This window comes from Catharus ustulatus, chromosome 23, assembly GCF_009819885.2.
Source record: "Catharus ustulatus isolate bCatUst1 chromosome 23, bCatUst1.pri.v2, whole genome shotgun sequence".
Lineage (NCBI taxonomy): Eukaryota > Metazoa > Chordata > Aves > Passeriformes > Turdidae > Catharus > Catharus ustulatus.
The window spans coordinates 946,003-958,339 of record NC_046243.1 but is presented as its reverse complement, the minus strand read 5'-3'; the positions used below and the strand labels follow the sequence as shown (position 1 = coordinate 958,339).

Below are 12,337 nucleotides of genomic sequence, written 5' to 3'. Positions count from 1 at the left end.
ATTTTCCATCAGAACTCAGCGTGGTGCATGAGAGCTCCTCACTGACCTGGCCCAGCAATGCAAACCCCAAACCCCAAATCTCTGGGGTTTTTAATTTCCTAAATCCCAAATCATAAACCCAAAATTTGGGAGATTTTTTGGCATTTCTTTTCCCTAAAATCCCAAATTTGAGGCCATTTTTGGAGCATTTTTGAGATTTTTTTTTCCCCCCAAAAACCCCAAATTTGGGGCTATTTTGAGGCATTTTTGGGATTTTTTTCCCCAAAATCCCAAACCCCAAACCCAAACTTTGGAAATATTTTTGAGCATTTTTGTGATTTTTTTTCCCCAAAAATCCCAAATTTGGGGCTATTTTTTGGCATTTTTTTCCCAAAAATCCCAAATTTGGGGCTATTTTGGGGCATTTTTGAGATTTCTTTTCCCTAAAATTATAAATCCCAAATTTGAGGCATTTTTGGGATTTTTTTGATCGTTTTTTGGCTTTTTTTCACCCAAAAATCCCAAAATTGGGGCTATTTTTTGGGTTTTTTTTCCCCAAAATCCCAGATTTGTGGTTATTTTTTTTTTCATTTTTATGATTTCCCCCCCTTTTTGTCACCTCTTTGTCAAAGTTTGCTTTGGTGAACTCCAGGGAGTTGAGGAGGGCGTTGGTGGCCGCGAGCTTCACGTTGTTGCTGGGCTCCTCCTTCCTCATCCCCTGGATTATGGCAGTCAGGATTTCATTGGATTTGTCCTGTAGTTGCTCTGGATCCTGAGAAAAAATAATTTAGAATATTTTTTTAAAAATTCTTTTAAAAAATTGGATTTTGGTGAAGTTATTTGTGATTTAAAGGGATTTTTTTCATGTTTTTAAGGGGGGAAATGTGGAATGTTTCCTTATAAAGTGAAATATTTCCTCATAAAGCAAAATATTCCCTCAAAAAGTAAAATATAACCTCAAAAAGAGAAATATAACCCCATAAAAGTGAAATGTTCCCTCAAAAAAGCAAAATATTCCCTCAAATAGAAAAATGTTCCCTCAAATTGTGAAATATTCCCTCCAAAAGTGAAATATAACCTCAAAAAGCTAAATATAACCTCAAAAAGAGAAATGTAACCTCATAAATGTGAAATGTTCCCTCAAAAAAGCAAAATATTCCCTCAAATAGAGAAATGTTCCCTCAAAAAGTGAAATATTCTCTTAAAAAAGCAAAATATTCCCTTCAAAAAGTAAAATATTCACTCAAAATGTGAAATATTCCCTCAAAAAAGAGAAATATTTCCTCAAAAAGTGAAATATTCCCTCAAAAAGTGAAACATTCCAAGTGTCCCTGGGTTTGGGATCATTCCCTGGGGAGCTGCTCCAGTGCCTGAGAAAAACCCAAATCTGACCCAAAACACGACCTGAAAAACTCAACCCCAAATCTGACCCAAAAAAATCCAACCTCAAAGAACTCAACCCCAAAATCCAGCCCCAAAAAACTCAACCCCAAAATTCAACCTAGAAATTCTACCCAAAGGACTCAACCCAAAATCCAACCCAAAAAAATTCTACCCAAAGGACTCAACCCAAAATCCAACCCAACAAAAAAAAACTCCAAACCAAAAATTGCAACTGAAAATTCAACCCAAAAAGTTGACCCCAATAAAAACCTGAAAAACACAACAAATCCAAAATCCAATCCAAAAGATCCAACCCTAAACCCAACTCAAAAAACCCAACCCAAAAAAACCAAAATCAACCTTAAACCCAACCCAAAAAAACCCAAAATTAAACCAAAAGTCCAACCCAAAAAAGTCCAACTCTAAACCCAATCCAACAAACCTAAAAAATTTCAACCCAAAAGTCCAACCCAAAGAACCCAAGCCAAAACCCAACACAACAAACCCAAAATCAACCCAAAGAGTCCAACCTTAAACCTGACTAACAAACCCAAAATCAAACCTGAAGTCCAATCCAAAGAATCTGAGCCAAAATTCGACCTAACAAAGCCAACCCAGCCAAACCCTAAACCCAACAAACCCAACCCAAAAAACCCAAAACCAAACCAAAAGTCCAACCCAAAGAACCCAAGCCAAAACCAAACCCAACAAACCCAAAACCAAACCAAAAGTCCAACCCAAAAATCCGAGCCAAAACCCAACCCAAGAAACCCAACTCGAGAGTCCAACCCTAAACCAAACCCAAAACCAAACCAAAAGTCCAACCCAAAGAATCCGAGCCAAAGAGTCCAATACTAAACCCAACAAACACAAAAAGACCAACCCAAAGAAACCAAGACTAAACCACACCCAACAAATCCAATTAAACGAATCCAAAAAGTTCAACCTAAAGAATCTGAGCCAAAATTCGATCCAAACCCAACCTAGACTACAACCCAACCTTAAACCCAACAAACAAACCCGACCCAAAAAACCCAAAATCAAACCAAAAGTCCAACCCAAAGAGTCCAACCTTAAACCCAACAAACAAACCAAAAAACACCAACCCAAAGAGCCCATCCAATGAACCCAACCCCAAAATCCAACCCGACAAACCCAAAAAATCCAATCCAAAGAACCCAATCCAACAAACCCAACCCAACAAACCCAACCCAACAAACCCAAAAAGTCCAATCCAAAGATCCCAACCTAAAACCCAAGTCAATGAACCCAATGAACCCAACCAACCAAACTCAAAATCCAACTCAACAAACCAAATCAACCCAACCCAAAACCCAACTCAGCAAACACAAAAAGTCCAATCCAAAGAACCCAAGCAACAACCCAACCCAACAAACCCAACCAACCAAACCCAAAACCCAACCCAACAAACTCAACCAACCAAATTCAAAACCCAACCCAATAAACCAAATCAACCCAACCCAATGAACCCAAAAAGTCCAATCCAAAGAACCCAACTCAAAACCCAACCCAACTAATTCAACCCAACAAACCCAACCAATCCAACCCAAAACCCAACAAACCCAACCCAACAAACCAAATCAACGCAACCCAACCCCCAACAAACCCAACCCAAAACCCAACAAACCCAACCCAACAAACCAAATCAACCCAACTCAAAACCCAACTCAGCAAACACAAAAAGTCCAATCCAAAGAACCCAACCCAAAACCCAACCCAACAAACACAAAAAGTCCAATCCAAAGAACCCAACCCAAAACCCAACCCAACGAACCCAAAAAGTCCAATCCAAAGAACCCAAGCAACAACCTAACCCAACAAACCCAACCAACCAAACTCAAAACCCAACCCAACAAACTCACCCAACCAAATTCAAAACCCAACCCAATAAACCAAATCAACCCAACCCAACGAACCCAAAAAGTCCAATCCAAAGAACCCAACTCAAAACCCAACCCAACAAATTCAACCCAACAAACCCAACCCAAAACCCAACAAAGCCGAACAAACAAACCAAATCAACCCAATCCAACCCAAAACCCAACAAAACCAACCCAAAAAACCAAATCAACCCAATCCAAAACCCAACCCAACAAACCCAATCAACCCAACTCAAAAAACTCAAAACCCAACTTAGCAAACACAAAAAGTCCAATCCAAAGAACCCAACCCAAAAAACCCAAAAAGTCCAATCCAAAGAACCCAAGCAACAACCTAACCCAACAAACCCAACCAACCAAACTCAAAATCCAACCCAACAAACCCAACCCAACAAATCCAACCAACCAAACTCAAAACCCAACCCAACAAACCCAACAAACCCAACCCAACAAACCCAACAAACCCAACCCAACAAACCCAACCAACCAAACTCAAAACTCAACCCAACCAACCCAACCCTTCCCTGCACTCTGCCCCATCCCGAGCCGCGCCGGGCGATCCGAAATCCCCGCGACCTCTTCCCGACCCCGACCCCCGCCGCACTCACAATGTCCTGGCAGATGTAACCGATGGCCTCGAGCGTGGACTCCTTCATGTGCTCGGTGCTGTGCTGGTTGGTGACGTTGGCCACCAGCTGTGGGATCAGCTCTGGCCACTGGTTCATGGGGATCTCGGCGCAGGCGATGCCGGCCACGCACTGCGACGCCGAGCTGGGCCGGTACGTCTCGGTGCCCAGGGTCTGCAGCACCTGGAGTGGGGTCAGGGAATGGGGTCAGGGGGTGGGAAACATCCCCTGACCCCAAATTCTTCAGCTGGAGCCACAGATCTCTCAGTTTGTTCTGGAAAAACGGTGCTGGGGACGTGGAGTTGGGATTTCTCAGCTCTCACGGTGAAGGAAAATGGCAAAAGTTGGATAAATTGGCATTAAATTCACCCCAAATTGCCAGTTTTTAATGTCAAAATAATCTGGGTTATTTTGTTGTGCACTGGGATCCATCAGGAGGATTTTTGGTGCCCAGGGTCTGCAGCACCTGGAGTGGGGTCAAAGGGTGGAAAAAAAAAAAAAACCCTGACCCCAAATTCTTTATCTGGAGCCACAAATCTCTCTGTTTATTCAGGGAAAACGGTGCTGGGGATTGGAGATTGCAGCTGGGCTCTAGTGGTGAAGAAAAATGGCAAAAGTTGGATAAATTTGGGTTAAACTCACCTCAAATTGCCAATTTTTAATGTCAAAATAATCTGGGTAGTTTTGTTGAGCACTGGGATCCATCAGGAGGATTTCTGGTGGCAAACTTTGAGAATCCCCCCCTGATTTTTTCAGCTTTTTCTGTTACACATCAAAAACTTTTCTTTAAAAAATAGAGGGAGGGATTTTAATTTTTTCATCATTTGTAGCTGTACATCAACAACACTTTTTTTTTAAAATAGAGGAATTTTTACAGCATTTCCCAGTCATTCACCAATAAAACTGTCTTTAAAACTTGAGGGAGGGATTTTAATTTTTCCATCATTTATAGTTATACATTAATAGAACTTTCTTTAAAAAACAGAAGGAGTGATCTTTATTTTTTTCATAATTTATAGCTAGAAACCAGTAACTTCCTCTACAAAATGAAGGGATATGGGATGAATTTTTTTCAGCATTCCCAGTTATACACCAGTAACTTAAAAAAAATAAAATCTTTTAATGATTTCCACTTGAACACCAATTATATTTTCAATAAAAAAATTGAGGGATGTATTTGCATTTTTCCAACATTTCTGGTTGCTCACCAATAAAACTTTATTTACAAAATAAAAAAATGGGGACTGATTTTTTTTCAGCATTTCCAACTCCACACCAACAACATTTCCTTTAAAAACTGGGGGGAGTGAGATGCATTTATCAGCATTTATCAGCATTTCCAGTCACACATCTTCATTTTCCAAGTTTCCACCTAAATGTTGTATTTCTGATGTTGAAAACAATCACAAATTGTTTGATTTTAGTGCATTGGGACAGCTGCTGATCAAGTAAAATTCCATGGAAATAAAGGATCAAAGGTGCTCCATCATCTCTCCCCCAAATTTATGAATTTATGCCCCTGGAATGTTCAAGGCCAGGTTGGATTTTCAGGAATGGAATTTAAGGTTCTCCCAACCCAAATAATTCTGGGATTATAGACAGAGATTTTATTAACACACACAGACAAAAAAATAAATATAAAGCTCAGGGCTGAGCTGAAACAATCACAGAGCACTGCACAAATCCCAGCACCAGTTTTTGCTCCCATCAGCCAAAAAAAAAACAAAACAAAACAACCCACAAAAATCACTGAGCCACCACTTCTGTCCCTGCAGGCTCTGAATTCCAACTGGCACAGAGCAAAAAAAGGATCCTCAGGAAAACATCTGAATTTTTTCTGAATTTTCTATCTGGAACTTGCATTTTTTTTCCCAATTTCCACTCTAAACTCTCCCATCACGAGGATGTTGTTGAGACTCAGAGAATTTCCAAGGTGTTGATGGAGAGCACTTGGGGAAGCTCTTCCTCACAAAGGGAAGAAAAATCTTCTTTAAAAAGCATTTCCTGCAGCAAAATCAACGCCCAGCCCAGCTGCAGGGGAAGGCACAGAATCCTGGAGTGGTTTTGGGTTGGGAAGGGACCTTAAATCCCATTTTCCACCCCCCAGGCTGCTCCAAACCCCGTCCCAGGGCTCCAGGGGCTGCTCTGGGAAATCCCTGCAGGGTTTTTAGAGTTGCACTGCAAAAACTTCTTATTTCAGCTCATCCCCATCCATTCTCTGCCAGCTGGAAACCATCCTGCCCTGGCCCACTGCAGCCCTGCAGAAATCCCAAAACCCTGAGCTGCAAGGGACCCCCAGGGATCATCCAGCCCAGCTCCCAGCCCTGCAGGACCCCCCAAAACCCCAGCCCAGCTCCCAGTCCTGCAGGACACCCCAAAATCCCAGCCTGGGCCCCCCTGCCAGGCTGCCCAAACATTCCTGGGGCTTTGGGAGCAGCACCAATTCCATGGGAGTTGTGCCCAAAAACTCTCTGGGGGAAACCCCAAACTCCAAATTAAACTCCATCCCAAAAATCCTGGAACTCTCAGAGGTTTGGGATCACAACCATTCCATGGGGAGCTGTTCCAGTGCCCAAAAACCCTCTGGGGGAAATCCCAAAATCCAAATTAAACTCCATCCCAAAACTCCTGGAGCTCTGAAAGCTTTGGGATCACAACTATTCCATGGGGAGCTGTTCCAGTGCCCAAAAACCCTCTGGGGGAAATCCTAAAATCCAAATTAAACTCCATCCCAGAACTCCTGGAGCTCTGAGAGGTTTGGGATCAGGACCAATTCCATGGGGAGCTGTGCCCAAAATCCCTCTGGGAGAAACCCCAAAACCCAACCCAAAATCCATCCCAAAACTCCTGGAGCTTTTCAAGGTTTGGGATCACAACCATTCCATGGGGAGTTGTTCTAGAGCCCAAAATTTTTCTGGAGGGAACCCCAAATCCAAATCAAACTCCAATCCAAACCTCCTGGAGTTCTGAGAGGTTTGGGATCACAACCATTCCATGGAGACCTGTGCCCAAAACCCCTCTGGGAGAAATCCCAAAATCCAAACAAAATTCCAACCCAACAAATCCAACCCCAAAATCCTGGAAGTCTCAGAGGTCTGGGATCACAACCATTGATGGGGAGCTGTCCCAGAGCCCAAAAATTCTCTGGATGGAACCCCAAAATCCAAATTAAACTCCATCCCAAAACTCCTGGAGCTCTGCTAGCTTTGGGATCACAACCATTCCATGGGGAACTGTTTCAGTACTCAAAAACCCTCTGGGAGAAACCCCAAAAACCCAAATTAAACTCCATCCCAAAACTCCTGGAGTTTTGCAAGGTTTGGGATCACAATCATTCCATGGGAGCTGTGCCCAAAAACCCTCTGGGAGAAACCCCAAAACCCAAACCAACAAATCCAACCCCAAAAATCCTGGAACTCTGAGAGGTTTGGGATCACAACCATTCCATGGGAGCTGTTCCAGTGCCCAAAACCCTCTGGGGGAAATCCCAAAATCCAAATTAAACTCCATCCCAAAACTCCTGGAACTCTCAGAGGTTTGGGATCACAACCATTCCATGGGGAGCTGTTCCAGCGCCAAAAACCCAACCCAACAAATCCATCCCAAACCTCCTGAACCTCTGAGAGCTTTGCCATCACAACCACTCCACACTGAGCTGTCCCACCAAAATCTTTTATCTTTACCCAAATCCCACCCCAAAAACTCAAACCAACACCCGGGAACCACCACAGCGACTTCCCAACCGCGAAACCCCCAACGAGGCTCCTCACCAACCCCTCCCAAGCTGGAAAAAAACTGGAAAAGGATAAAAGAGCAAAGCACTCACAAAGTTTTTGACCTCCCTGCGCGCGTTGGCGTCGATGGCGAGCCATCTCTGCTGGTACTGAGCCTTGATGTCGGGGTCCTTGGAGGTCAGCGAGTTCTTGATCTGCAGCCCCGCGGCCACTCGAGCCACCTGGCTGTTGCCAGGGTTTGCCAGCACTTTGGACAGTTCCACCAGGAAGGTGGGCTGGGAAAAACATCGGGGTCAGCCCCAAAATCAGCGCAGAAATTCTCCTCTAGGCACCCCCCAAGCTGGGATCTGGGCCCAGGTTAAGGGTTGAGCGGCGGAAGCTCCGCTGGGATTTTTTTTTTTTAGAGCTCGGTTGTTTGTTCTGCTTTGAGGATTTCTTGAAATGAAATGATTTGTGGGGTTAAAAATGGATTTTTCTAGGTGGGAATTCAGGGGGGAAAGGAGGAAGTTCACTGTTTGTTGGTTTTGGGGGCAGAGTGGGATGGGTGGAATGTGGAAGGTGGGTTTGTGATGTTCTCGACTCTCTGCTGATCAGAGGGATGATAAATCCCCCAAAATCATGATAAACCCCTCAAAATCATGATTAACTTTTAAAAATAATGATAAACCCCTCAAAATGATGATAAACCCTCCCCCAAAATGAGGATAAACCCCTCAAAATGATGATAAACCCTCCCCCAAAATGATGATAAACCCCTCAAAATTATGATAAACCCCCCAAAATCATGATAAACTTTTAAAACTCATAATGAACTCCTCAGAATGATGATAAACCCTCCCCCAAAATCATGATTAGCCTTTCAAAATGATGATAACCCTCTCAAAATTATGATAAACACCTCAAAATGATGATAAACCCTCCCCCAAAATCATTACAAACACGTCAAAATCATGATTAACCCCCTGAAATGATGATAAACCCCCCAAAATCATGATAAACCTCTCCTAAAATGATGATAAACCCCTCAAAATGATGATAAACTTATCAAAATTATTATTAACCCCCCCAAAATGATGATTAACCCCCCCAAAAAACTCCTGATTTCACACCAAACCCTCCTGGCATTGCTGCCACCTCCCCTGCCAAAACCTTTTCTTTTTAAATCTTTTCTTCTTTGAAACCTTTTATAAATTCCCTCATTTTCAGAGGTTTCCCTGAAGTCAAGTCTCAGCAGAAAAGTTTTCAATTCCTGAATATTTTTCCTCAAAAAAGTTTTTTTGCCTGCTCAGAAAACCCTTCCTAGGAAACAGTGGGAGGAGATTTCCCAAATCTTTTTACACCAAGCAGAAATGTGATTTTTCCTAAAAATCTCCAACTTTTTTTACAAGAAACCCACTGCTAGAATCTCTTTAAAAACCTTAAAATACATCTTTTTTTAAAAAAAAATTAATCCTAAAGATGTTAAACTCTTGAGATAAAATTCATTTTAGTTGTTCCATCCCAAACTCTTCAATGTTTAAACTGCACAATTTGGGGTCAAAAAATGAGGGAAAATTTAAAGGGATGGGTGTGAGGCTTTAGAAATATTCTCAATTTAATGCAGTAGAATAAATCTTACAAACAGAGCCCACAGAACAACTTCAAACTGAATTTTTAACTCTGATTTTGAGGGAGGAACCAGCCAGAATGAGCTCACAGGACAAGAAAACTCCTGAAATTCCCAGGTGGAGAAGAACCCTTGGGTTTCTCACCTATAAATTAGCAAGGAAAAAATTGTCTTTTTGTGAGGTTTTTTTTTGGGGGGCTAAATTCAGCTAAAAAAATTTTAAAAAGAGCAGCATGACAAGAAGCCTCCCCAGAGTTGAGAGAAAAAGTGAAGATGTGCAGGTGTCAGTGAACAGCTCAGGTAAAAGGGAAAATCAGCTAAAAGGGATTAACTAAAAGGAATAAAGGAACTAAAAGGGAAAAATGAGCTAAAAGGGAGAAATTAATTTAAAGGAATAAATGAAATAAAAGGGAGAAATTAGGGGTGGAGAGGAGGAGGAAGGGGGATGAGGAAGAGCAGGAATTGGGAGATGCTCCCTGGGATTTTCCTGTCCCTTTCCTCTCCTGGGGAAATCTCTTCCCATCCTAAATTCCACATCTTCATCCTCATCCTCCTGACTTCATCCTCATCCTCCTGGTTCCATCCTCATCTTCATCCTCCTGCCTTCATCCTCACCCTCCTGCTTCATCCTCACCCTCTTGGCTTCATCCTCATCCTCACCCTCCTGGCTTCATCTTCATCTTCCTGGTTTCATCCTCATCTTCATCCTCCTGACTTCATCCTCCTGGTTTCATCCTCCTCCTCCTCCCAGCCTGGACCATTCCAGGTCCCCATCCCTCACAAATCCTCAGTCCCAGCCCAAGCTCTGCTCTCACCCAGTCCTGCCTCTCCCAAAGGAAAGTAAAAATGAAAGCTTGGAGTAAATCCCACAAGGCAAAGAGGAAGAAATGAAACTTTGGGAAATGCAAATCCACATCTCCCCCCAGCTCTTGCCAACACCTGGGAATCAGGACCACGAGCAGCTCCTGCCCATCACCCCAAAAATCCCTCACACCACTCAGCCCTGCAGCTCCAGCCTCAGCTGGGGGGTCCTGAGACTCCACCAGCACCAATCCAGAGAATTTTTCCCCCAAAACTGAGGCTCAGTACAAAACCTGCATCAACCTCGGGGCCTCACACTCCTTCCAAAAACACAGAACCCCTGTGGCTCTCCCAGGTAGGGAACTGCTGCTGGGGTGACAGGTGACAATTCTGGGGGTGATAATGGGGGTGTGACAGGGACAGCACCCCCAGTGCTCCCCATCCCTGCCAGGAGCAGCCAGAGCTGCAGCCCCACACCTTGACTAAGCAAAAAATCCCTTCTGAAGCAGCACCAGCATCAAATCCCCCGCTCCAGCACAGCGACTACACCCAGGAGTTTCGGCTTTTTTTGTTTTTCCCTCCTTTTCTTTCCTTTCTTTCAGATTTCTTTTCCTCCTCACATTTAAGGTCACCGGGGGTGTGACTCCCCCTGCCCAGCCGAGCCTCCCTCCCCCCCCGGACACCCCCGAGCTCCTCCCGGGGCTCCCGGAGCTCCGGTCCGGCCCGGGCGGGGATCTCGAGTGGATGCGCTGATCCGGGCGGAGCACCGGACAGGGATGCCGAGGGTACCAGAATCGGGCAGCGGGACTGGGCGGGGATCCCACGGGCTGTAGGACCGGGCACTAGAACCGGGCAGCAGCTCCGGGCAGGGATCCCGCGCACAGCGGGGCTGGGCGAGCACCGGGCCCTGGGAACGGGCGGGGGTCCCGCGGACACTCGGAGCGGAGGGTGGGAGCGGCCAGCCGGGCTGGGCGGGGGCGCGGCGGGCACCGGGGCCTAGCGGGGGTCCCGGGGGGGGTGGGAGCGGCCGGCGGGGCCGGGCCGGGGTCCCCGAGGGCAGCGGGGCTTTAGGACCGGGCGGCGCCCGGGGCCGCGATGGCCGCGGTGGCCGCACATGGCCCGCGGCCGCTCCCGCACCGGCCCCGCCCCCCGGCCCGGCGCCGCGCGCTGATTGGCTGCCGGGCCCGCAGGGCGCGCTCTGATTGGCCCGCGCGGCCGCCGGGCGCGGGCAGGGGCGGCAGCGGCCATGGCGGCCGGGCCGGGCCGGGCCGAGCCGGGCGGGGCGGGGGGGGCCGCGGAGCGCTCGGGGCAGCGCCGGCCCCGCCACCCTCGGAGCGACCCCGAGCGCTCACCAGGTTCTCGATGGCCGCCTGCTCCAGGAACTTCTGCGCCGCCTCGAGCTCCGAGCAGTCTGCGGAGGGGAAACCGGCGTCAGCCGCGGCCCAACCGCCCGGGCCCTCAGGCTCCGAGCGCTGCTCCTCACCGTGCCCCGGAGCCTCCCCGCCGCCACGGTTCCCGCCCGCCCCGCGGCCTCCCTCGCCGCCCACGCCCTCCCCGGGGCTGCGGGCGCCGCCTCGGCCGCCCCGCGGGTTGCGCGGCCCCCGCCCCGCCCGGCCCCGCCGGGCCTGCCCGCCCCGGCGCCCTCAGCCCTCAGCCCGCGCCCTACCCGGCGAGACCGTCTTCTCTAGGATGGTGATGAGCTCCATGGCGGCGGCGTGGCGGCTCCGGCGCCGGCGGGAGGAGGAGGAGGAGGAGGAGGGGAAGGGGAGGGGGGGGGAAGCGGGGCGGGCCGGAGGAGGGGAGGGAGGGGAAGGGCGGAAAGCCGGGGCCTGCCCCGCGGAGTCGGCGGGCGGAGGAGGCCGGGGCGGGGGTGCTTGTGACTCCCGGTGCGGCTTCGGGGCGGTGGCGGGAGATTATTGACACACACTCAAAAAAAAAAAAAAAAAAAAAAAAAAAAAAAAGGAAGAATTAAAAAAAAAAAAAAAGGGGGGGGGAAAAAAAAAAAAAAAAGAAGGGGCCGCGCGAGCGGGGAGGCGGCGGCGCGCGCGCGCACCGGGCGGCGGAGGGATACGCCAGGAGGCCCCGCGCGCGCGCCCCGCGCCCGCCGCTCTGATTGGCCAGCGGGGCCCCCCGGGCCGGCGCGCGCCGCTTCCCATTGGTCGAGCCGGCGGCGCGAGGCCATTGGAGCGGGGGGGGGGGGCCGAGGGGAGCGGGGGGGGAACGGGGGAGGAAAGAGAAGGGGCGGAGCTTCCGGCGGCGCGCGCGGGCATTGGGCGGGACCGGCCGCGACCATTGCTGGGGATGGGG

General features: G+C 47.9%; 1 protein-coding gene across 2 annotated transcripts in view; it reads right to left on the bottom strand.

The window, feature by feature from the left end:
- KPNB1 (karyopherin subunit beta 1) overlaps positions 1 to 11,810 on the bottom strand; it is a 40,446-nt gene extending 28,636 nt beyond the window's left edge. The window contains exons 1-5 of one of the 2 annotated variants that reach the window (XM_033079209.1): positions 11,697 to 11,810; positions 11,383 to 11,441; positions 7,716 to 7,898; positions 3,872 to 4,072; positions 599 to 751 (exon numbers count right to left, since the gene is read on the bottom strand). In XM_033079209.1, the coding sequence (XP_032935100.1) occupies positions 599 to 751; positions 3,872 to 4,072; positions 7,716 to 7,898; positions 11,383 to 11,441; positions 11,697 to 11,736 (636 nt within the window). In that variant the 5' untranslated portion in view covers positions 11,737 to 11,810. The remainder of the gene's footprint in view (positions 1 to 598; positions 752 to 3,871; positions 4,073 to 7,715; positions 7,899 to 11,382; positions 11,442 to 11,696) is intronic. The other variant, XM_033079210.2, reaches the window with a different exon arrangement.
- Between the last annotated feature and the right edge of the window lie 527 nt (positions 11,811 to 12,337).